Below are 25,792 nucleotides of genomic sequence, written 5' to 3' on the forward strand. Positions count from 1 at the left end.
CCGGACCCATGGCACATTTCTCTGTACACAAGGCCTGTCTTACATATTTATTTACACACAAGCTGTGGGCATGCAGCCCATGGAATTGCTGCCTGGCACATGCTGCCTACAGTCATGGCCTGGGCCCACATGGCCTGACTCTCCTTGATGGCCTCTGCAGCGGACATCAGCACTGTGATTGTGGACAAACCTCAGAAGGCTGTGCTTCTGCTACAGCATGTGGAGAGGAAGGAGACTCCAGGCCTCAAGCTGATCATCCTCATGGACCCATTCGAAGAAACCCTGAAAGAGAGAGGGCAGAAGTGCGGGGTGGTCATTAAGTCCATGCAGGCTGTGGAGGTGAGGGTCTGCTTCTGGGCTGTTTGGTGGGCCACTGCTGGCTGGTCACTGAGTCAGAACTTCTGGTTATCTGTCCCTTTCATGTCCTGGGGTGGTGGTTTTGGGCCCTCAGGGTGTATCAGTGTCTAGATAGGGCATGCTTTGCAAGGGCTGGTGGTGGGTGGTGGGATTGGTGCTCACAGGCATCCTCTAGGAAATAGGCACTGTGGCTGGATAACCGGCCTCATTCTAGGTGCTGACTGGTGGACTGTGGTGCCAGCTTACCCCAGAGGTACTCACATGGCCTCCAGAGCATCCTCATTTTTAGCTAGCCCCAGCCTGTCTTTGTCTGAGGACTGCAGACATAAGTCCAGGAGTCTGGGAGAGGTTCTTGTAAACCTGATCTAAACCCCCAGCAGCCAGAAGAAGTGATTTTTCTGTGCCCGGCCTCCCCAGAGACATCAGGTTGATGGCAGCTTGTGGTCTGCTGGGATGACACAGGACATCCTGGCCGCCAAGGCCTCAGTAGCAGCTGATCCCCCACTATGCCCTACTGGATCTAGGCCCTGGGCCCTCCTTCTCCTCCTGCCTCCCTGCATGCTCCCCACTGTACTGGTAACGTCTGTGCATTGTACCCCTCCCTGGCACTGGCAGCTGACCTACACTGGCAGCCCCCGCCTGCCCCGCCTGCACTGACTGCTCATCCAGAAACCTAGTTCAATCAGCTGCTTCATCCTGAGCATGTGCCCAGCCATGCCAAGGGCATCTTAAGCCCAGCATGCTCACACCCAGAGTGCCATTGTACAGTTGGCATGTGCACTATGCTTAGCCTCTCCCTGGGGTTCAGGCTCCCTGTCTTTAATATGTGGGGTGGCCTAGAACCTCTAGTCACCCTCTCTCTCTCCCAGGACCCTCAGGCCTAGACATCTGTCTGAGAAGAGGCCACTGAGGTCATGTCTGCCATGACCACCTCAGTGGCCTCTTTGGTATCTTAAATTCTGGGCTGGGTGCAGGAGTGAGGCCTACTGAGCTTTTTATTCTGGTGTGTGTGTGTGTGTGTGTGTGTGTGTATGTTTGTGTGTGTGTGTATGAGAAAGACAGAGAGAGCGAGAGAGAAAAAGAGAGAGAGAGAGAGAAATTTTGAGCATTTAAAAAACAGCATTTTCTTCTTTCAGGACTGTGGCCAAGAGAATCACCATGTTCCTGTGGTAAGCTAATCCACCTGCAGGTCTTTATTGAGTGAGATGGTGTACAGGGCTTGTCCTTAGAGTCCCTGACTGTGCACAGACCAGCACCTCTGTGTTAATAAGCAATTCCTGTGTGCAAGTCAGGAAATGCCCACTTGGGTGTCCAGGACTTCTGTGGGCTGAAGGCCCAGGGAAGGACCTGGAACAGGAGTCACGTATTTGGGAGGGAGAGAAAAGAGCTGCCAATCCTAGCTACCCTTGATTCTTCAGGTAACTTCTTTGGGAAGTCTTATTTTCTCCCTATGAATATGGTGAACTCTCCAGAAGATGTGGTAGACAGAAGCAGTAATAGAACCAGAAATAGACTCTCAGGGCAAATGGCCTGTGGCATCTGCTATCTTTGTTCATCTTTGCTTTGTGAACTTTTCTGTGCATCATTCCCATTTGATACTTTCTGGGGTTGAGCCACAGTGAGGACAACTGACCCCGGGATGGGCCATGTGGGGGTTTTCAACTTTCTAAAAGGCATCTGATCTCCTGGCCTCCCTCCAGCTTAGTCCTTCCCTCTCCCTTCACACAGGCCTGAGCAGGTCATCCCCTACTTCCCAGGGTGCTGCATGTGTAGCCCCTGGTGTTTGTCCACCTCCCACACATCAGACCTCAGCCTTAGAGAACCACTCTCCCATCCCTGAGCACCCTTTGTCTCTTGTGCCTCTGTGCCTGTGCCCAGGCTGGTTCTTCTCCCCAAAACACCCACCATCACTTCATCTGGAGAAATCCTGCTTGCCCTTCCAACTCAACTGCCACCTCCTCTGGAAAGCCATCCTCTACATGCAAGCAGACTTGGTGGGATCCTCCAGGTGACCCCAGACTGTGTGCCCAGTGGCAGGGCAAAGGCTGGTACAGAGCAGCCTTGGTGACACAGTGGGCAGCTCAGTGCCCAAGCCACATATGCTCCCAAGCCTAATCCTAGATACTTGGGAGAAAATGAGAAGGAAGGAGGGAGTGAACTAAGTCACATCCCCTAGAAAGTTCAGAGCTTTGATAGAGGCTGAGATGTGGCGGCTGAGATGTGGCCACTGAAGCCCAATCCCATCTAGGAGAATTCAGCCCAGGCTTAAGTGGGGGAGGCAGTGGGACCAGATGTGAGGTTAGTGGGACAGAACAGTGTTCACACCCCAGTTCGATTTCCTCAGTTTCTTTTTCTTTTTCCTGAGTGATCTCCTGCCCACCTTTCTGAGCGCAGCACACAGGGGCATGCATGCATGCCCAATACATGCCCATACCCACATACAGCAAACACAGAGGCCTGGCTGGAGGGGGAACCCAGGCATCTCAGGGCCCTGGCTGGCCACACTGGGTCTCCCTAACACACTCCTCTTCTCACTCCTGCAGCCCCCGCAGCCTGATGACCTCTCCATTGTGTGTTTCACAAGCGGCACAACAGGTAAGCAGAGGCATGCAGATTCCCAGCCATGGCTACCTGCACCCTTCCCTGATGGTCTAGCAAGTGACTGCTGGAGTCTTTGATACCCTGTTTGAAATGGGCTGAGCCTTGTCTGATGCCTGGCTCCAGACATTGGGTCCCTCTTGCACCTCCCAATGCCCAGCATAGGAGTGGCCAGGTGCAGGTGGACAGTGTGAATTGGGAGGTCCAGGGTGAGGGCTGGGCACCTCCCAGAATTGAGTCAGTAGAGTCATGGGCAGCTGGATCATGTGCTGAGGGAGGCTTCTTTCTCACTGGGGTCATTTCTCTTTGGGAAACAGCTCTCACTCCCTTGCTTTCTGCCCCTGCCTGGCCTTTGTGTCAGAGACTGGGGAAAGAGTGTGAGGTTTGGCATCTGAGAGCCTCGGTTTGAGTCCCACCTCCACTGCTTGCTGGGGGACTATGACCCAGTCATTTAACTTCTCTGCTACCAGTGTCCCCAATTTCTCATCTGCCATGAGGATGGCCAAAGGTGGCAAGTGGGAGATGGGACAGTATGTGAAAGGGCAATGCAGATGCTCTGCAGGCTGGAGCTGGTATCCTGTGAGCAAGGCTGTCAGGCAGAGGACACAAGCAGAAATTACACCCTCTGTGCTTAGAGTTGACAGAGGAGCACACATATCAGCAGTGACAGGAAGGATCAAAGAAGGCTTCCTAAAGGAGGCAGAATGCACAAGAAGACAACACAGGCACAAACCTCTGCATTTCTATAGCACACTGTCCACCCTCTCTCTGCACTACTGGGGCCTCAGCACAGCCTGTGAAGTGAGCAGGACTGTCACCAAGCCTGCTCCAAGGGGACATCACCAACAAGTGGAAGCAACAGGACTTATGCCCTGCTCTTGTAATTCCAAGGCCAGTGCCCTTCCCAGTGCTGCCTTTTCATCTCATCTGATGATGTGGATGTCACTTGCCTTGCCCTGAATGGGTAGGAAGCCTCCAGCCTTCTTTTTCCAGACTGAGGATTGGCCCATCTTGATGACAACTGTCGGTGGGCAGTGAATTGGGGCTCTGCATGCCTTCCACAGATGCAGCCTCTGAGACATTTGGCAGACCCGTGACCAACCCTACAAGCAAGATTATTCATGTCAGTGGATCGTGATAAACATGCTTTATTGAATAGAGATAGATTTTTACCATTAACTCACATGGGTTCAAGGACTTCCACTACACTCTACTAAACTCTGTCAGAAAAGTAACAACACAGCCCTTCCTCTCCAGGAGCTGACATCCAGAGCCAACCAAGAATTCAAAAATGCACCTTCAGGTTTATGTTGCTTTTTAAATAGCATTTTCCAATGTCTTTTTGTCTTGAGGTTTTTGTTTGTTTTTTTTTTTCAGGCCACATATGCTCCTTATTGCAGCGACTAAATCCTGCTGTTGTAGTGCTAAAGCAGCCAGAAAATAAGTAAACACATTGGGTTTGTGTCTTGAGTTTTACCATGTGAATTTTTGGTGACATGGTTTTAGAGAGTGGGTCGCTGCTATGGCCTTACCTTTAGACCTGCCTTCAAAGTGTGCCTTCAGGCTTTTAACAGGTCGCTTGGTCACAGACATTGCCCTTGGATCTGGAAAAGAATTCATGATACAGAAGTGTTCTGTTCCCTGGCTGGGGAGAGCAGACATCATGTCTAGTGCCTTTCCAGACTGTAGAAAGCTGAGCCATCCGGCTCAAGCTCTGCGTGATGGAAGCAGAATATATGGGGCTTGAAACACAGGCTGTGATTTACTTTCCCGGACCTCCCACTCCAAAGCTATGGCTGGTGCCTGGGCAGAGCTGGGGGAGGGAGCAGAGCCCTGGCCTGATATCACCGCACCTGGCTGTACACTAGGATTTCCTTGGCTTTAGGCTAAGCCTGTGCTGTGCCTCTTGTACTCATTCTCTTGTCGGGCACATCAGCCTTGTGTGTCTAGCGTCACAGCCCAGATACAGCTTTCCTTAAATGTAAGCTGAATGTCCTGGCTCCCAGCCTTATCAAGGGCCATGTTCTTTTCTTGGGGAAAGATGGAAAATATGATCTGATCCTGACATTTGGCCCATGATTCTGGTGGAATCATTCCGGGAAGATTTCCTTCTTGGCATGTGGTGGAAAGATCTGTGGTGATCCCTAGAATAAGTCAGGGCTTTGAAGCCACTGTTCAGGCCAAGAAGGCCTGGGAAGAGGTGAGAGCTTGTGGTCTGTCTGTACCTAGTGATGGCTGAGGGGTAGACATGTGGTTTGCTGTTCATTTCAAAATAACTGTTAGCTGGACTGGAATCTGAACTCACTCCCACCTCTGAAAAAAAGATAATATGTGGGTATAACAGAGCCCAGTTTGGGAAATTGGGCCCCTTGAATGATAGGATGTTTTATCCTTGTAAATTCATGTACCTTATCTTCCCAGTGAAGAATATACTGTGATCTTTTAAAACACACTCTTCCAGTCTATGTGTTTTTAGCACTCTTTCTCTAATTCATCTATATTCATGATTTAGCTCATTTTTGTGAGTACCCACTATGCATCAGAACCAGTGTTAGGAGCTGAGGGCATAGGGATGGAGAAAACATAGGTCTGCACCCATAAGCTCCCAGCTCATATCATCGGGCAGTTACAATACGACGTGGTCACTGCCTTGAGGTCTGCATGCCTGGTGCATCGGGTACCCAGCCACAGAGAGGTCAGTACAGCAGGACAGAAAGGATTCCCAGAGGAAGTCAGTCTCAGCAGAGTCCTGAAGGATCAGTACCGGAGAAACCAGGGAAGGGCATTCCCAGCAGAGGAAAGAGCATGTCTGGAGACCTGGTGGCAGCACAGAACACCCTGCTTTGAGGGAGTGTTGAGAGGAAAAGAGAGGGCCTGGGACAGGGCCTGAGGGCATGAGCATGAGGGAGATGATGGGACAGGAGTTCCCAAAAGAGACCAGGTAGGAGTGGCTGGATAGGCTAGAGGAGAACAGGATCTGTCAGCATCATCTGTGGCTAAGTTGTAACTGGAGGATGTCACCAGGAAATGACCTGCTGTTGCTCTTGACAAAGGCTGGTCCTGGGGCATGGGGTGGAGGAGAGGCCGGTTGCTGTGGACTGAGGAGTGAACGGGAAGTGAAGATGTCAATTCAGTGCAAGCATGTGCGCATTTCTTTCAGAAAGATTGGTTGTGCCACCAAAAGGCATGCCCCATCATGGTCATAGCAACACTGTTTGTAATAGTCAAAATCTGGAAACAACTCAAATGCTTATTTGCTCAAAAGCTTAATGGCATGTGCCATTATGCCACAATGTTGAGCAAAAGAAACCAGGCACAAAAGATTGTATGATTTCTTTCATATAAAATTATAAAACATGATAAACTACCCTGTGGTTTTACAAATCAGAATGGGGGCACCTTCTGTGGTAATGGCACCCTGGAAGGGTTATAAGGAAGACCCTGGGATGCTGGTGATGTTCTTGATCTGGGTGCTGGCTGTACAGCCAAGTTCACTTCAGAAAACTCCATTGAGCTTTATGCTTATTTGGGTACTTTTCCATGTGTGTTATACTTAAAGAGAAAGTTGGTGTTTGTTTGTTTTTTATAGTTGACTGTGAAGGTATGGCAGAGAGCAAGACTGACAGGTGGAGGGGCCAAGGACTTTGGGGAAGGGTTTTTGCTCTTGTGGAAATGTTTCTTATGGTTGAGAAGGGACCACTAAAGACAGAGGAAAAGAAGAGGATGTTCAAGCAGCAGAGCTCCCGAAGCTTTGGTGTGAGTGGGGGAGAGAGGAGGCCTCAAAGCATCAGGGAGAAGACGGCCCTGCTAGGAAGGAAGAGGTAAGAGCAGAGTCTGGGAGGCCAGGAAGATGCAGAGAGTCCTCTGATCGCTTCTGCCTCTTCTGTGGAGTGGGAATCAGGGTCCCGGCTGAGGGTGTGAGGTGAGAGAAGTCTAAAGGGGGCAAAGAGGAGTCTAAAGGGGGCATGTGTGACAGTTACTGGGAAGAGAGCCCCTCTGGGACAGAGGCTCTAAACCTCAGGGACTACATTGTAGAGGGAGTAGAAGGTTGGCAGCTGCATTGGCTTGGTGCAGTTTTCAGAATGGGATCCTGGGGGAGGCCCAAGAGCTGAAGCACTTGACAGGAGAGTGACTGAAGCAAGGGATGCAGGAGCCAGCATGGGAGGGAGGGATGAGAGGAAAGATAGGAGGGGAATGGCCACATGTCTGGAGTCGTATGAAAGAGGCTCAAAGCATGGGGGAGCTGGTTGGATTAATTCTAAGCACTGGCTGTGGGGCTGGGAGGCTGAGCAAGTGGAGGCCATTCAAATTGGGGCATCCCTTCTGTTCTAACTGAGGATGTTCATGAAAGCCCCGCAGGCATCTGCAGTCATTTAGCTGAGCATGTAAATGCCCATCAGCCCCAGAACTGTGGCTACTCAGAGGTAGGCTTTCTGGGGATAATGTTCACCATGACCTATTGGTTTTGTGCTATTTGGTTCAAGACTTGTATGAGTGTAGACACAAAATTATGTCTTAGCACTCCTGCTGTACAGCTTTAGAATTACTTGACCTCTCTCTCTCTTTTTTTTTTTTTTTTTGAGACAGAGTCTCCCTTTGTCACCCAGGCTGGAGTGCAGTGGCATGATCTTGGCTCACTGCAACCTCTGTTTCCCCAGTTCAAGTGATTCTCCTGCCTCAGCCTCCCAAGTAGCTGGGATTACAAGTGCCTGCCACTGCACCCAGCTAATTTTTGTATTTTTAGTAGAGATGGGGTTTCACCATGTTGGCCAGGCTGGTCTTGAAATCCTGACCTTGTGATCCACCTGCCTCGGCCTCCCAAAGTGCTGGGATTACAGGCATGAGTCACCACGCCCAGCCTACTTACCCTCTCTTAAGCTTGTTTTCTTGGCTATTAGATGAATACATTTAACTTACTGCTTAGAGTTGTTTCAAGAAATAAGTGAGTTCCCATGGATGCAATGCCCAGCATAATGCAACATTAGTGGGTGTTGAGTACTTGGCTACTATCATAGTTATTATTTCTATTCATATTGGCCCTCAAGTCTTGATTTTTGAAAAATAGGTGGCTATGGGATTGATAAAAGTAAGACTCAGACCTAAAGATGTGAGAGCCTTTATCAGGAAGATGAACATTCTACCTGCATTATGAAACTTCCAGGGAATTTCAATCACCAGTAACTATTATAACCCACCTTTGACTGTTTAAAGCAGAAACAAGCAGTCAGAAGCTCCCAGCTGTGTGGCCCAGAGCTGTCCCCAAACCCATTTCCACCCCTGCAAGAGAAACCTTGAGCTCAACTTCATCCACAGCTGTTCTCACTTGGAGCCAACATCCAACCAGGGCAGATCGTCACCCAGCAAAATGCCTTTCTACATAATAGCCATGGGAGGCCTGCCCAGGAGCGCTGACCAAAGCCAAAATGTCATTGGCAGTATCTAAAACTTGGAGGGTTTTTCTTCAGTGGCTGGAGAGAAAATTAAACACAAAAATGGTCAGCTTATGAGTGGATGACGGGAAGTAGACAGTAGGTCTCATACTGCTGAGACACTGGCGGCCTGGGTAGCCAGCATCTCTTACTGACATTGCACCAGAGAAGGAGAAAACCAGGGAAAATTCTGCAATTCGATTCTGCAACCTTTCGGTCTTCCCCCGGAATTTGTTGCCAACATTCACTTCTCCTTCATCCTTCAGGACCACATGTAGAGATGACTTAAAGAAATAATTTGGGCATGTCTGGGAATGTTTTATAATTCTATAGGCCATTAGACATGTATAAAATGGCATTCATATCCACAAGAAAACTAAAGGACATGAACTTTTCTCATCATGTTGGAGAAGGAAAGGGCTTATCTAACCAAGTTGAATTGAATAACTACTGCTGTTGTATGTTTTGGCTTGAACTGAATGGAGGCTTTAGAATTGTTTTTTTATCAATGAAGACAGCTTTCTCTTGAGAGTCTTACACTGTTCACCCTGAGTTCTATCGAGGATGAACAAGTCAGCCAAACTTGCAAATCCAAAGCTCTGTAGCACAGGACTCTATTTCATAACATCTCTGATTTCATACCTAGTGTTTGGGAGATATTCCTTAGAAACTTCCAGAACCTGAGAGTCAATGGGAAGAAATTGCCAGGTGACACTCGGAATACTCTGTGGGCCCAGGTACTCTGTGGGATTTGTATATAAGGGACAATGTGGAAATTTCTTAATCTGGGCCTGGGTTTGAGGAAAGATGTTAGGATCAAAGAAGGATAGGCAGAGATAAAATTAGATGGTATGGCACCTTTTCTTTTTAAAAAGAAGATATGTTGACAGCTATTTATTAGAGAAATGTAACTTTTTAAATCATGTCATAATCTTCTGTGTCCCCAGAATCACCTCTGTGATTTGCAATATGGGTAGAAGTGCCAGAGCACAGGTTAAAATCCCATCCACCATACATTGCAGTTAAACAGATGTGTCCGTCTTTTGAACTCAAAGATTGGGCCGTGCCTGATGCTCTTATCTCTGATAAATGGGTCACCAGTAAGTTGAACAAGTAGGCCTCCTGGGATATAATTATGAGAGCAACTTTATTTTTGTCTCCATTCGTGCCTTTAAATTTGCACTGTGGTGGTAGTTTTTTTTTTCTGCTCCTGGATAAAAAATGGAGGCATCTCTTGCTGTTTCTGGTCACTCTCAGGTAATGAAAACTCTTGTGGACATTGCAAGTCACAAACAGTCTTAATTCAGAATAACAAAAAAGGAATCAGTACACTTGACTGAGACTCCTCCCTTTCCCCAGCAAGGGCTGGCTGCAGGCTTGGTAAGGAGGGCACAGTCCTCCTCTCTTCTGTTCTCCGATGTTTCTCCTTCTCCCCCAGCTTGCTAACAGAGGTTTTTGCCCTCTTTTACCAGGTTTGCAGTGGGGTAGGAGAATAAATAAATGGAATATGAAAGTTGGAAGACAGTGTTGGGCAAACATCTAAACTCCCTCTGGTTGATGGCTGCCTTCATGAGCTCTCTTGATTTAGGCACTGCCCTTCCTTGGGTTGTCTGCTGTCTGCTCCACTTCAGCTTCTGCCTGTCGTGTACACTTGATTGTTTCCCCTGATGGGCGATGGTCCTTTTGCCCTGGCAAACTGGTCTTGTGGATAAGATTTCCTGCACCCCACCATTCCCACCACTGCTCTCTGAGACTGATGTTCCTTCTGCAGATTCCATATCCAGACTCCCTGGGATTAATTTTTTTTTTTTGACAGCCACAGTCTTAATTCACCTTTCTCATTGGGTCTCCCAGCTGCAGGGAGCACAATCAGGCTCTTCAAGTGATCCCATTAAGGGCTGAGTTAGCTTGGGTGTTAGGTTGGGATTGGGAGAGAGGACCCTTCGTTCCTCCCCTTTTGATGGGCTATAGGCTCCGTGAAGCTGTCTCCAAAGGAAAAAAAAAAATCATTCTTTCTCTCTCTCTCTCTCTCTCTCCCTACCTTCTCATTGAGGCAAATTTTACATGGCATAAAATCTACCATTTTAAAGTGAGTAATTCAGGGGCATTGAGTACAACACTCTACTCAGCCCTTTTATCGCGTCATTCAGGGTGAGGGTTGCAAAGTTAACATGTTTGATTATTTGATGTTTCCCGGGTCAATTCTGAATGTAGTCTGGCCCCTCACTTGCCAGTTTTGCAGTTATTGTATCTGCTGCCTCCGTGGAAACATCTAATTTAACATCTTTGGCTGCCCCAGTGGAAACTAACATCTTTCGTACCTGGATTATATCTTTAGATCTTATAGAAGCCTATGAGGTGGGCATTACTGTCCCTATCTTACAGGTAAGGAAACAGGGGAACAATGACTTGCCAGTGTTATGCTGGCCATGAGTGGCAAGGCTAGGACTTGAGCCCTGTCAGATCTGTCTGGCAGGAACTTTGGAGCTGTATCCACCTCAACAGGAAATGGTAGCCAAGTTGACCTTCCTTCCCAGCCTTCTGTGCCTGGGATCCCTAGCGGCCTCTGCTGTCTGAGTCATCCTAGCAGTCCCTGGCTTTCTTAAGGGCCCGGAGAACCAGGCCTCACGAGCAGTAGTGAAATGTATCAAAATAAAGCAAGAATATCTGTGTCCCAGCTCTGCGAATGAGCAGGCAGGAAGGGCTGCCCAGCCCTCTGGACCTCCAGCCTGGCCTGAACCTGGGGCCTTTCCAGGTGTCAAATGCAGCAGAGAAGTCCTCAGAGTTGGCTGCTAGACTCAGGAGACCAGCCCCACTCAAGCCCAGGGAGCAGTACAGAGCGCTTGCTGCACGTAAGGGAACTGAGGGCCGAGAGCCTGTGCTCCTGAAGGGAGATGGGAAAGGATACGGTGCAGACCACAAGCAGTTGACCCAACAAACCTTGAGACACCCCACCTGTGTAGCCATGTCTCCTGCCTCCTGGTCCCATGCTGCTGGGAGCCTAATGGTGGGCTATGTCTATAGGATGATGGTCCTTGAAGCAGCATTCATCTGCCTGTTGTCTAAAGGTGGCTGAAGACAAAGGCCAGAGGCTTGGGTGGGCATCCTGGGTGTCTGGGGCTGCCACCTTGGACACTGTTCTCAAGAAGTGGCCCTTGAGTTTCCAACTAATTTGGCTTCTTGCTTTCTTTTTATAGGGAACCCAAAAGGTGCGATGCTCACCCATGGGAACGTGGTGGCCGATTTCTCAGGCTTTCTGAAAGTGACAGAGGTGAATAAAGTAGAATTGCTGTTGCAGTTGTCTCTTGAGGACAGTCTCAAGCCTCAGAGGATTTTTTTTTATTTGTTTGTTTGTTTTCCTGATATAATCTGGGCTGCCATTCACAGGCAAAAGTTTCTGTTCTCATTAGAGCAACCCCACTTTTACCATCATTTTTAACTCCAAATACGGAAATGATCCAGACTTGACAAATATTCAGTTGATTTCTGGGAGCACTAAGATCCCAGAAAGAAAAGTGTACAAATTTGTTTTTCTTTTCTAACTTCAAAAATTGATATACCTATGGTTTTGTGTATACCTTTATTTAGAAAATAATCCTTAATAACTTGTTTTTCGAATAGGTCAGGGTTTAATTCAGTCATTTTGTGTTTAAGGACTACTAGAGTCTGAGAAACAACGGCAACTGCTAATTTATAAGGCTGTACTTAAAGGTAAATCTAATATCAAAAAAGCTCTGATATCTTGGCCTGACCAAAGCATGTTAGCATTTTATAACCGGCTAACAAAGGAGGACTTTTCCCACAAGGGGTGAGTATGTCCTGTAGTTTCCTTCAGTATAAAGGAATGCAGCTTTTCAAAAAAGTTAGGCTTTTTCTCCACCGTGGAGAAAATCACTCTCCATGTTCATGGGAGATGACATCATGGAGCATGTGCCCCAAACACTTACATATTTTAGTAGAAAACTGTGAGAGACAGTTGGTGGCTGAGCCCAGATTGGGAGCCAAGGTTTGCCCAAACTGGCCCAAAAGCCAGCACAGGAGAGTGAAGGCCTCTGCAAAGAAGTGGAGAGCAGGGAAGTCCAGCAGAGGAGAGCGCCTGCGGGCACAGCCCACCCAGAGCCCAAGCCTTGTGCACGTCTCCCTTTGCTGGAGTAGCCCCTGTCCCTAGGATCTGTGAGACAACTGTGAGATGTGGCCTGGGCCGTCCCTTTGCTGACAGGGTGCAGCAGGGCTCTCTGTCAGCATTCCCCTTTAAGGCCCTGGTTCCAGGGATGGCTTGTGAGCCCAGGTTCAGCCACTGTTTGGGTTTGGTCTTGTCTCCTCCTCTGGCTTCGGCTTGTACTCCGCCACAGGTGCATAAACTTAGGAGTCTCTGGGCCCCTTTCTCTGCAAGGACTAGAAAGTGCTGACTAGCTGCCAAGCCCTTCTGAATCCCTGCCCAAGTGATCTGGGGAGGCTGGGGAAATGGAGTGTGGGGCAGGTCCTGCAGGTGTGGGGAGGCAGGGGAGAGAGCCGGGCTGGTGCCGACTGACTGCAAGTGAGAGGCAGGCCCTCTGAGAGAAGACTTCCCTGCAGAGCCCGCTCTGCTGGTTTCTGTGTGCTTCATTTGGCTCTTTGCTTCTGCAGATAACCTAGACCCACTGGCGCTGCGACCTAACACTCCGCTTCCTATGGTGCCCTGTCTCTCTGTCTCTCTCTTCTTTCTGCACCTTCCCTTCCCTCTCTCTCTCCCTCTCTCCCGTATTTCTTCTCTCTTTCATCTCACCCCTCTCTCTGTCCTCACCGCCTCCATTTCCCTCCCCCTCTTCCTGTTTGCCCTCCAGGACCATTTTCTCTTTATTGTTTTATGATTCTCTTGTTGTCTTTCTGTCAGTGTTTCTTTCCTTTCTGTCTCCCATGCCCGTCACCTGCAGAAAGTGATCTTTCCGAGACAGGACGATGTGCTCATCTCCTTCCTGCCTCTGGCTCACATGTTTGAGAGAGTAATCCAGGTAAGACACCCACCTGACTGACCGGGCCTTGCCTGGGCTCCTTCTTTTTTCTTACAGAGTCAGTGGGCTCCCACTTGTTCGGATGTGCACATTTCCTATTTGCCTTTAGCACACATGTTTGAGCGAATGGTGCAGGTAAGGCCCTGGCATCAGGGAGGCAGAGTCTGTGCCTAGAACCCATAACCCTAGCAGGTGTCACTTGTCACTGGTGGCATGAAGTAGGACCAAACTGCCCTGTCCTCAGAAGGTACCACAGGGGTCAGAGGGCTCAGAGGACCTTAGCCACCCAGCTTGTCCCTCCTGGGAGCATTGTTCTAGGGAAGCCCCCAGGCCTGCCCTGCCTTACCCATGGACACACTCAGCTGAGAGAGATCTCAGCTGATAGCATCTTCTCAGAGAGCATTGCAGGTTTGCAGAAGTGCTTTACCATTCAAGCTCTGTTCAGTACAGCTCCATTTATGGCCAAAAAACTTATGTTCCATAACTTGCACAATTTACAAACTCCTAAATGAGAAAACAAAAGAGTAAAGTTGGGGAATGAAACTGGCTTGGCTCTTCAGGCTGCAGAGGGGGACTGGCCTTAGGCTGGCCCTGAGACAGGTCTTGTGGAAGTACAGAGGGAGTGGGAGGAGGAATCCATTTGTGATTATAGAGGCAAGGAATTCTCCATATGTGTATCACTCAAGGGACCAGCCTATGAATAAACTGTGTCTTCTAGGCCTTTCCCATTTTGCCTTGGGGGAGGTCTTACATAATAGTGCAGGTAAGGCTCCGGCATCTGGAAAGCATGCTTTCTAGCTTTCTGTACCTGGATACAATGCTAGCAATTACTGTAAATTAGTTTTGTAACCCTGGGCAAGTCGTGTTACCTCTCTGAGCTTTGTGTTCCTTACCTGTAGGGATACCACTTCCCTTATAGGGTTGCTATAAGCAAGAAAGAAAGGAGCATATATAAGGCCCCTGGTGTACTTCTAGTCCCATTGGGAACTAGCCAGGGGCTCCCCCCTTGGCCTCCCACTAAATAGCACCCACAGCCAACTTCAGCAGCATCTTCAGTACTCACAGGGTCTATACACCTTCCCAGAATTCCCTGGGGAAATCCTAGAACTCTAAGACCTGGAGCAGACCCATTAATAGGCTGTAGTATTCAGAGACCTGAGTCCCCAGGGAGGCCCATGTCCAGAGTTTGGGAGTAGGTGAGGGGGCAGACACCAGTGAGAATGGCTGCTTTGGCATTTCCCAGAGGCTCAGGATTCCATCCCTTCTCCTGCTTCATCTCCCTGAGCCTGAGTGGGACTTAGCGGGAGGTGGGGGTTGGGTCACCTCAGATTGCGTTCTTCAGTGTCTCATGGCAGCAGCCAGAGCTGGCTCAGGGGGTCATGGGTGCCCTCCATGTAGGGCAGCACTTTGGACAGCTTTGGACAATAGCCAGGAGTGACCACCCTAAGGGGACTCCTCCCTTCCTGTCCTCTCCTTCCAGTCTGTTGTCTATTGCCATGGAGGGCGTGTTGGCTTCTTCCAGGGAGACATCCGCCTCCTCTCAGATGACATGAAGGCTCTATGCCCCACCATCTTCCCTGTGGTACCACGACTGCTAAACCGGATGTACGACAAGGTGAGTTCTGCAGGAAGTCTCCAGCGGAGCTGGGGGGCTCCATATTTGCTTGTTTGGACAGGGTCTGGAGCTGCAGGCAGGCTTTTAATGCCTCTGCTGCTAGGTCCTGGAACTTGCCTCCTCTCTTGTAGTTCCTGACTCTTTCTCATTCTTCCTTCTCCTGTTTTCTTCCTATTCTTCAAAAACCCCTGTGGGGGAGATTGTTTTTCAGGAACTTCCACCTTCACAGCATGCCTGTGAAGCAAGACAGTGTTAACCTTCAGCTCAAGGTCACACATTCAGTGACCTTCTGCAGGGGCAAAAGGGAACATGGCTTCTCTGCTGGCCAGTCTGGGCCTAATTCCTGGGGGATATGTCTAGAAGTGAGACATTCAGGCCCTGATAGCTACTTCCAACTTGTGTTCCTCAGATCTTCAGCCAGGCAAACACACCATTAAAGCGCTGGCTCCTGGAGTTTGCAGCAAAGCGTAAACAAGCCGAGGTCCGGAGTAGAATCATCAGGAATGATAGTATCTGGGATGAACTCTTCTTTAATAAGATTCAGGTAAAAAAATGAACAAGTGATTATAGATGACACCTAAGAATCCAGTGAGTGACCTTACAGGAGAACTGGAGAAATCCATCCCAGTGCCCTGTAATCGTGTGAAATAATAACTCATTTGCTCATGAAATCAAAGCTTAAGCTACAATTGAAATGTTAAACTTAGACATTCTTGATTTTTGGAGATGTGTTACGTTTGAGATGAGCAAGAAGAAAACCTACTCTGGACAGTAGATCCCTTGATCTCCACAGGCAACAGAGTGACTTTGCCCTTGGGTAGTCAGGTCAGTGTGCCACTGACAAGCTCCTGGGCCCTGTAGGTTCTCTTGCCCCTCCCTGTAATTCTGGCCATGGTGGCTTTCCAGCAGCGTGGTTCCAGCCAAATGGTTCAAAATCCTTTTCTTTCCTGGGTTCTGTCCCTTTAACGTCTCCCACAGCAGGCCAATCTTGAATTACTTGTTTCTGTACCTCCACAAAAGTTTTCAAACTCTGCATTACCCAAGGAATCTGTAGTTAATTAGTAGCATTATTCATTTTTTTCTTGCTACTCTATTTTTAGTTATGAAAATTAATATTTAAAATATCTTGGCTCAACATACATAAACAAAGTGTTTCAAGTATTCTTTGTCCTTAGCAGTACATGGTAAATAAAGCATGGTATTGATTTATACATGAAAAAAGGCAATGCCATTATAATGGAAATTGGAATAAATTGTCCTAGGTAATTGTTGTGGATTCTTGTCAATCAGTGATGGGAGGGTGAGGGAGCAGCTGGGTATTTTAAGGAAGGGAGAAGAACCAATATTATAGAATGCCTCCCAGACTAATGGTACTTACCTCAAAGGCATAAAAGAATTGGTCATATGGTGGATTGAGTTGCAGAGCTAATGATTGTGTTTATCATTAGGGAGGGGAAGGGCTTTCCTCAGCTCGTGTGTTATATAGCCTCAGGCCTTCTTTCTGATCCCAGCCCTACCATCCAAGTAGGACCCAATTGCTGGATGTTGACCTTGGATGAGGCCCAGGTGGGCTGGACACCATCTCAGACATCACAAACTTCAATAGCTCTTCTCTCTTCCCACAGGCCAGTCTTGGTGGGTGCGTGCGGATGATTGTTACTGGAGCAGCCCCAGCATCACCAACAGTTCTGGGATTTCTCCGGGCAGCTCTAGGGTGCCAGGTATTGTCATTGTATGTCCTTCCTTAGGAACAGCAGGACATATGTTAGGGCAGGGAAAACTACCATACCCTCTACGGTTCAGAGAAAGAACCTGGGGGCAAGATTTTTGTGAGACAAAACTCCTTCCTCTGAGGAGGAAAAAACTCAGAGCCAGTGAAAGTCAGGATGGCGTTACAACATTCTGGAAAGCCCAGGTTTATCCACTCTGGGAAATTCTTTTTATCTGGACCTTTGAAAGTTTTTTGCAAAGGGCAAAGGGATCAGACAATCCACAGATAGATCATCAATGTGCTAGAGCATGTGTACCACACCTATACTGCATCTCTGCCTTCTCCAGCCTCTTGCAATCCAGAAAAGGAGAACAAGGGAGAAAGCCCATTTAAGTGTTATTTGATCCATTATATTTTGTCATCTGTCAAAATTTATTTCTTCATTTTCCATTCAACTCATATTTATTAAGTTCCTACATAGTAGGGTATCATAACATGGTTGTGGCTGACTGATTTTAAGTAAAGTAGACCCATCTTTTTCATAATTGTGCATGCTTCCATTTTTCTGCTTTAGAAGCCTTGAGCATTATTCACTGTACTCATATTCCACACCAGCATGGCCTGACCACTTCTAAAAGCAGACACTCTTATGTGGTGTATTCATGCAAACAGGTGGGGTTCTGGAGGGGAATAGCTTATGGAGCCAAAATAAAACATAGAGTAGATTTTAAGATGTTTATTTTGTATTATCCAGATGAAAACTAGATCAGTGGTTGAAAATAGGTCGGAAATCTTTACCCGACACTATATAACCTCATTTACTAAGTGTCTGTGATAAAAGTAGCACTTCTTCCAAGCGAATGTGGCCATGTTTGTTGTGTGTGTTCAGCTTCACCTGGAGTTGTCTACCTCCAGAGCACTTCCTTCCCTCCACCATCCTGATCATGAAGCAGTCAGATGCTCATTGGGAGGTTAGCTGGCTGAAAGGGGTGGCCAGTCAGCTCTTGGAGGGTGTGTGCCCACAGTGTGGCTTCTGTGTTTTGCTTGAAGGTTTATGAAGGTTATGGCCAAACTGAGTGCACAGCTGGATGTACCTTCACCACGCCTGGGGACTGGACCTCAGGTAGGATGGGCTATGGGATATGGGACTGGCTCACAAGCCACTGTGGAGTAAAAGCAGCTCACTCTAAACCTCCCTCATGGAAAGAAAATTTGCATGGGTACTTAGGAAAAAAGCAAAGGAAATAGAAGAAAAACATTAATGATGGTTATGTCTGTGTTGCGGCATTATGAATCTGTTGTGAATCTGTAAACACTGTTGAGGTTTTTCCATTTTTTATTCATCCTTAGCATACTGGAAGAATCTGGTCTAAATTTGGTGAGTAATCCATGGGCTACCCACTACAGGCCTGCTTCCCATTGGCTCTGAAGGATGCATCTCCTCAAAATGAGGATATGGATGAGAGCTGTTCCTTTTTGAGGTTGCCTCTGCCTTCAAGACATTGATATCATAGGAAAACCTAGCTCCCAAAGGGCTTCTAAAATGGCCCTTTAAGAAACAGTACCCTGGCCACTATAAACCTGCCTCTCCTTTACATGTTATGTCTAATTCATAGCTTGCTTCCTTAATTCTAAAGTGACTGTAAGCAAGGCCACGTAGTATCAAGAATCTATAAAAATCCAATAACCTGTTATTATAAACATTTTTCCACCTGGAGTTGTATTTTGTGATCTATTACTTCTTTTGTGCATAACTTCTATGTATCTATAAAAAGAAATAGGAAAATACTAAAACCTGTGACAAAGAAAACAAGGATCTCCAAAGGTGGCTCCTCTAGGACATCTGCCAGCAGCAAAGTGATTAAATAATTTATTTATAAAATAGGCTTTATTCAACTACAGTTTTAAAAGACAGGACTAAGGGGAAAATGCTTCTATACTTGGCTTGGCCAAATGTGATTTCATTTATTTCAATTTAAAATCCACCTGTCATGTTTCTGCTGACTATCTCAAGGTACTCTGAAAATAATATTGCATTAAACAGCATATTTCTTTCATGTGCACGTGATCCTAAAATTTTCCAGTTTGCAGTTGAGCAAACTTAAGCACAAAGAGTGGCCCTAGGTTTGGAGAAGTCAGTATCCTAAAGGATTCTTTTCTGAGTGGTTTTCAGCAAAAGGGGAAACAGGTCTGTAGTAGGAGCCCATAGATTACCCACCACTTGTAGACCAGATTCTTCCAGTATCATGTATTCCTTCCTTTTGGACATGTATCTCTTCCCCTTCACGTCATCCTTTACATTTTCCTGTGTAAACACTGCTGAGGTTTTTACCTTTTTCAGTTCATCCTTAGCATAAAACTTGAAAAGGTTTTTGTGTATGAGGATAGATATCTTTGTATATTATTGTCAAGGATTTGACAGCATCTCTTTTAAAAGGGAAACCAAAGTGGTAAGCCTCATTTTTCATATATGTGGCTCAATTTTCTTTCAGGACCTTGGCTGCTAGCATCTGCTTAAAAACCTTCCAACTTGCCAGTGAATTATGTAAAAACCACAATGACTAGAAAATGACTTAGATGCAATTTTGTGGTAAATTTGACCAAGAGAATTTGGAGTCTTATTTTCATGGGCCACGTTTCTTCATCCCAGCTTTCCATTCCTTTGTTATTCAAAGTGTAGTGTGGGACCAGAAGCAGCATCACCTTGGTGCCTCTAAGAAATGTCGAATCTCCATTCCAAACCCAATGAATCAGAATCCACAGTTTAAGATTTCCTAGATTTCCAGCATGTTAATCAACAGTCTGGTGGCTAGAGAAAAAGCAGTGATTGCTATATTTTATCATCCCCAAACCAAGACATGTGATCTGACAATGGGGAAAATGATTTAACGTGGACACTACTGTCAAAAATCTTGACCCTATCGTTGGTGCCACCCTACACCACCTGGGATCCTGTGCATGTTGGTGCTGGGCCAAGTGTGCCTGTCCTGCTCATTAAGAATCAGGTGTAAAACAAATGCCCAGGCAGAGGTTGGCCTTTGCTTTCTCCAGAACTTTGTTTTATGACCAACATTTGCCAGTAACAATTGCCCCTTTAAAGATATGTTGCTTTCTACCCATAATTCCCCACTTTGACCACTCAGAGGTTTTAAGGGACTTGGAACATATTCAGTGCTAAAACAGATCTGAACACTAACAAATACCATCTTGCTCCGGTGTTCCAGGGCACGTAGGGGCGCCACTTCCCTGCAATCATATCAAGCTCGTTGATGTTGAGGAACTGAACTATTGGGCCTGCAAAGGAGAGGGAGAGGTAAACAAGGATTTAGCCATTCATGTCTGTGGCTGCTGCATGTAGTGAGTAAAAACAAACAAGAACAGTAGAGATGGAATGATTTTCCTTTTGCCTTGTGTGTAAAGTCATTTTAAAGTACTGATTAATTTGACTCAACTCAACTCAGCATCTCCTCTCCTGTTTATGAGGCAACCAATAGCCAGTGGTCTAAATCAAGATTTGGAATTCCCAGACTTTTAAATTAATTAATTTTTTAATAGGGACAAGGCCTTGCTCTGCCACCCAGGCTGGAGTGCAGTGGCGTGATCATAGTCCAGTGTAATCTCAAACTCCTGGGCCCAAGTAATTCTCTTGCTTCAGCCTCTCAAGTAGTGAGTCCCACAGGCATGTATCACCACACCCACATCACTTTTTACTTTTTTGTAGAGACTGGGTCTTGCTATGTTGCCCTGACTGGGCTTAAACTCCAGGCCTTAAGCAATCCCTCCTGCCTTGGTCTCCCAGAGCACTGGGATTACAGGTATTAGCCATCATGCCCAGCCCCAAACTTTTGTAAAAATTCATTTTTTACCCCAGCTGTGTTATGGCCTGCTGCTGTGTGAACTGTCCCAGCAGAAACTTGACCCTTTACAAATAGGCCAGATGGAGTAGAGCTGGTCTGTACTTGTTCATTCCATGGGAGTGAGTGGGAATGACTGCCTGCTAATGGAGGAGGGGACTGAAGCATCCCTGGAAGAATCAGCCAGCCACCAATGTCTGTGACGAGTCCCCATTAAGTGTCACAGAGCAGCATGTGGCCAAGGCCAGAGAACTCCTGAGGGAGAAGAGATGACAAAGGCCTAGGGTGGCCATGGCAGTGGGGGAAAGATGGGGAGGATGTTGCTTGACAGGAGACAGTTCAGATGGCTGCTGGCTGTTCCTTGTCCTCTGTTTCCATCCCTGCCACATCCACAGTGGCTTTCCTGATGGATAGTGTACCTTATCTCCATATGCCTGGTGATAGCCTCCCATCTCCTCATTCCTCATGCTGTGGCTGAGAGAAGCCATGTTTTTTGTCCCACAGATATGTGTGAGAGGACCAAACGTGTTCAAAGGCTACTTGAAAGATTCAGACAGGACAAAGGAGGCCCTGGACAGTGATGGCTGGCTTCACACTGGAGATATCGGGAAATGGCTGCCGGTGTGTACGTTTGGAACCATGGAGCTCCAAACATTTTGGTGGTGGGGGAGGGTATGTGATCTGGGTCACTGAGATAGGAGTCTTCTCCAAATACCCCTGACAATGAGTCATTCAGAGGCACCTCTGGAGGCTCTTCCTTCCTTGACCGCCAGAGCTTCTTCCTTCTCCCTCTCCACCTCATGAAGGTGATGAGGGACCTGTGCAGGTGGGTGTGCCTGAGGTTGTGGAAACTGAATTCCTATCCTTAATGGTTCCAGAAAGATATCCAACAGTGTGAGAAATCTAATGTGAAATAGGAGGAACAGGGGGTACATATATCTAGGACATCTGAAAAGGGCAGGGCCTATGAGCCCACTGATGCTGGCCCTCAGCCAAAAGGTGGCACTGAGTGAAGGGGAAAGCTTGGAGCCAGGTGGGAGGATGCCTTAGTTCCTGTGGCTTTGCCAGCAGTTGCTAATGTAACCTTAAGCAGAGCCTCATCCCCCTCTGTGGCTTCACTTTGGCTCACTTATAGAACAGGCGAACAAGCCTTCATGGCATTCCTTGGCCATGGGCCCCAGTTTTTAGCCAAAACCACTTTGCCTCATTCTGTCATTTTTAAAATGGGGATCATAACATTCCTTACCTCTGAAGCTATTGTTGTGTTGTGCAGGATCTGGACTTTATCCTTTATTATTTATTTATTTATGAAATGGAGTCTCATTCTTTCACCCAGACTGGAGTGCAGTGATGAGATCTTGGCTCACTGCAACCTCCACCTCCCAGGTTCAAGCAATTCTCCTGCCTCAGCCTCCCCAGTAACTGGGACTACAGATGTACACCATCACATCTGGCTAACTTTTTTGTATTTTTGTAGAGACAGGGTTTCAACACATTGGCCAGGCTGGTTTTCGAACCCCTGACCTCAAGTGATCTGCCCGTCTTGGCCTCCCAAAGTGCTGGGATTACAGGTATGAGCCACTGCACCTGGCCTGTTTTTTATCCTTTAAAAATGTTTTTAAAAAAGACGAAAAATAAAGTTATTTTTTTTGAAGAACAAATGAGATTATGCCTGTAAATAACTTAGCACAATGCCTGGCACATAGGAGATGCTTTGATGAATGCTTCAACCAGAAAACAGCTGTCACTGACACTAAGAACCCTTGCCTGGTGCAGCCCACCCCAAGAGCCTCTCCTGTGTCTTTGGGAAGTGCTAAGGTTTGGGTGGACATTTTGAGGTGTTGAGTTTATCAGGCATATGAATGATGTTGAGCCCAGTGGGGGCCGAGTTGGCTAGTGAGTGTGTACAAGGTTTGAAGAATTCATTCTTGAAACTTAGGTAGAAATCATCTATAAAGACATTTGTGCTTTAAAAAATATCATTTTGTCAAGAGATCAAGACCATCCTGGCCAACATGGTGGGCCTGTGTACTTCCCTTTGAGAACCCCTCATCCCTGCCCCAGATGAAGATGTTTCTCCAGTGAGTGCCCTGGCCTGGGGACTCTCCTTAGGAAAGATATGCCTGATTAGACAGTTCCCAACCCAATGTGATGGGCATGAGCTGGGGACACACTCACCTAGGGAGAGGCAGAGGAGGACAGGCAGCTACTAGATCCAAGTCCGAGTCATGTTCCAAGAGGAGGGAGTAGGAAGGACAATCAGGGCATGGTAGTAACATGTGCTGAGTAGAGGCACTAGATGTGCAAGGCAACAAATTCCAACGGAAGGCTCATAGGTACGGGAGAGAGAGGCTAGAGAGGTCAGCAGGCCCTGAACACCTACAGAGGGTGGATTGTCCCGTTGGCTTAGGAAGCTTAGGCTTCAGGCCCCCCACTTGCATCAGCCCCTTCCAAGGCCCTGCACTTCAATTTATGTGATTCTTAAAGAGGGCCCTCAATGTTGTAAAAGCCTGAAGGCTCACAAATCCCTGGATCTGCTGTTGCTGCTCTGTAACTTGAGTGAAATCATCCACCATTAAGGGGGTAATGTGAAGCAAATAAATTAATTCATGTAGAGCACTTAGTGTTGTGCTTGAGCACACAGCCTAAGGTTCCAGGCAGGAAGTCTGTGAGAGTTTGTTTTTTACATTATTATTTTTATATGATTTTTGAAAATTTTTTTTTTCGAGATGGAGTTTTGCTCTTGTTACCCAGGCTGGAGTGCAATGGCACGATCTTGGCTCACCGCAACCTCCACCTCCCGGGTTCAGGCAATTCTCCTGCCTCAGCCTCCTGATTGGCTGGGATTACAGGCACACACCACCATGCCCAGCTAATTTTGTATTTTTAGTAGAGGTGGGGTTTTACTATATTGGCCATGCTAATCTGGAACTCCCTACTTTGTGATCCACCCACCTCGGCCTCCCAAGGTGAATTTTCTTTTTATCTACAACCCTATTATTGTTTTGTTGTCAGCTTATTGAATGAGTTGGTAAGTGGGTTTTTCCCTTTGTTTTCTGGAAGAGTGTGTGCAAGGTTTGAAGAATTCATTCTTGAAACTTAGGTAGAAATCATCTATAAAGACATTTGTGCTTTAAAAAATATTATTTTGTCAAGAGATCAAGACCATCCTGGCCAACATGGTGAAACTCCATCTCTACTAAAAATACAAAATTAGCTGGGCATGGTGGTGCACTGCATGCCTGTAGTCCCAGCTACTCGGGAGGCTAAGGAAGTAGAATTACTTGAACCCAGGAGGCAGAGGTTGCAGTGAGCCAAAACTGTGCCACTGCACTCCAGCCTGGCAACAGAGTGAGCCACCATTTCAAAATATATATATATATTTTGAAATAATATTAAATAGATCAAGGAATAAGGATGGTCTTCTGGTCCAGAAGGACTGTGGTTGAAATCCTGGTTCCCTATCTCCTAGCTATGTGGCTTTAAAGGAGTTAATTAACCTTTCTGAACCTCATTTTCCTCAGCTGGGTTACAACACCCAGATAATGGATCATGAGGACCAAAGAAGCTGGGGTAGGGAAACTGCCTGATGTCCAGCCTGGGTTTTAAGCACAACAGAACCTGCTCATTTTTCTCCTCTGGAGAGATTGCTTTGGCACTGGCAGATGGAGTGGGGATAGAGTGTGTGCAGAAGACCAGTCAGGAAGTGTTTATGTTGGGAGGAGGTGGTGGATATGAGATGGATTTGTGAGCAAGGACGGGTGAGCCTGACTGCTGGAGATCCCAGGAGATGCAAACAGCAACATCATCTTCAGGTTTGGGGTTTGGATGCTGGGGCAGGCTTGTGAAGGTTGGTCATGAGCTTCATTTAGGAGCATGTTACATCTCTGAGACAAATAGCCTTGTTTTTTGAAGCATTCCAAGGGTATATGGGTTCTGGATCTGGAGCTCAGTAAAGAGCTGGAAGCTTGGACTGACTTGGGAGTGACCAATGAAGAGAAAACAGTGGTAACCCCAAGGTGCATTGTCAGTGGGATGAGGAAATTGTAACATTCAACGGTCAAGCCTGTCCAAGGAGGTAACCTGCCTGCTGCAGAGATCCTGCAGGGGCCTGGGCTCCTAGTGTCATCTGTCATGTCAGGTGGGAGTCACTGGGGCTCTGCCCGGTCTGTGCTATATGCCAGAGGATACAGAGTCTGCTTTTTTTTTTTTTTTTTTTGAGATGGAGTTTCGCTCTTGTTACCCAGGCTGGAGTGCAATGGTGCGATCTCAGCTCACCACAACCTCTGCCTCCTGGGTTCAGGCAATTCTGCGGCCTCAGCCTCCTGAGTAGCTGGGATTACAGGCACGCACCACCATGCCCAGCTATTTTTTTTAATTTTTAGTAGAGACGGGGTTTCACCATGTCGACCAGGATGGTCTTGATCTCTTGACCTCGTGATCCACCCGCCTCGGCCTCCCAAAGTGCTGGGATTACAGGCTTGAGCCACCGTGCCTGGCCCAGAGGCTGCTCTTTAGAGGTGGAGGAAGTAGCTGGGCAAGAGACCTGAGAGTGGTCTAAGGGAGTGAACCAAAGATGCTAGTGAGACAAAGGGCAGCTGGAGCAAGGGTGTGTGCACAAGGGGTGCCGTGATGGAAGGGCGGTGGGCCTCCAAGAAGGATGAGGGGAGGACACCTGCTGCTAGATGTGAGGGATGGCAGTGGTGGGAGGTGATATGTTGAGGGCTAACTGCTGAGGGGAAAGGACAGTGGATGTTTGTGGCCCAGCAGAGCTTGTATGTCATCAAGCTTCAGTGCACAGCAGTTCTTTCCAGGGGCCCTGCAGCTCCCTAAGAGCAGACACCACAGAAGGAAAAGAAACTGGGGTGGGGTCTGCAGGGTGGGGTAGGGCAGGGGTGAGGGGTTATGGCACTGAGAAGTGAAGTCTTCAAGCTTGAGAGTGCCATGGTTTTTTAAAGCTGTTTGTCCAACTCTACAGGCAGGAACTCTTAAAATTATTGATCGGAAAAAGCACATATTTAAACTTGCTCAGGGAGAATATGTTGCACCCGAGAAGATTGAGAACATCTACGTCCGGAGCCAACCTGTAGCACAAATCTATGTCCATGGGGACAGCTTAAAGGTGAGGCCCCCGGGCTTCAGCCCTCCCACACATCCTAGGCATGCTGAAAAATTCAGATTAAACATTAACCTCCAATCAGACACCAGGTTCTCTTCTGCATTTTAGAACATGAGAG

At 47.4% G+C, this 25,792-nt stretch overlaps 1 protein-coding gene across 16 annotated transcripts in view; it reads left to right on the plus strand.

Annotated features, from left to right (window-relative positions):
• Positions 1 to 25,792, plus strand: part of ACSL6 (acyl-CoA synthetase long chain family member 6) — a 61,726-nt gene that overhangs the window by 23,366 nt on the left and 12,568 nt on the right. For 5 of the 16 annotated variants that reach the window (XM_003732304.6, XM_008991453.5, XM_054252581.2 and 2 more), the window contains exons 7-18: positions 161 to 339; positions 1,494 to 1,526; positions 2,901 to 2,952; positions 11,582 to 11,655; positions 13,298 to 13,375; positions 14,856 to 14,990; positions 15,400 to 15,534; positions 16,616 to 16,711; positions 17,752 to 17,824; positions 19,926 to 20,014; positions 21,060 to 21,176; positions 25,534 to 25,677. In XM_003732304.6, the coding sequence (XP_003732352.1) occupies positions 161 to 339; positions 1,494 to 1,526; positions 2,901 to 2,952; positions 11,582 to 11,655; positions 13,298 to 13,375; positions 14,856 to 14,990; positions 15,400 to 15,534; positions 16,616 to 16,711; positions 17,752 to 17,824; positions 19,926 to 20,014; positions 21,060 to 21,176; positions 25,534 to 25,677 (1,205 nt within the window). Of the gene's footprint in view, positions 1 to 160; positions 340 to 1,493; positions 1,527 to 2,900; positions 2,953 to 11,581; positions 11,656 to 13,297; positions 13,376 to 13,432; positions 13,511 to 14,855; positions 14,991 to 15,399; positions 15,535 to 16,615; positions 16,712 to 17,751; positions 17,825 to 19,925; positions 20,015 to 21,059; positions 21,177 to 25,533; positions 25,678 to 25,792 lie in introns of all 16 variants that reach the window. The other 11 variants (XM_078364915.1, XM_008991456.5, XM_078364912.1 and 8 more) reach the window with 4 other exon arrangements.

This window comes from Callithrix jacchus, chromosome 2 (assembly GCF_049354715.1).
Source record: "Callithrix jacchus isolate 240 chromosome 2, calJac240_pri, whole genome shotgun sequence".
NCBI lineage: Eukaryota > Metazoa > Chordata > Mammalia > Primates > Cebidae > Callithrix > Callithrix jacchus.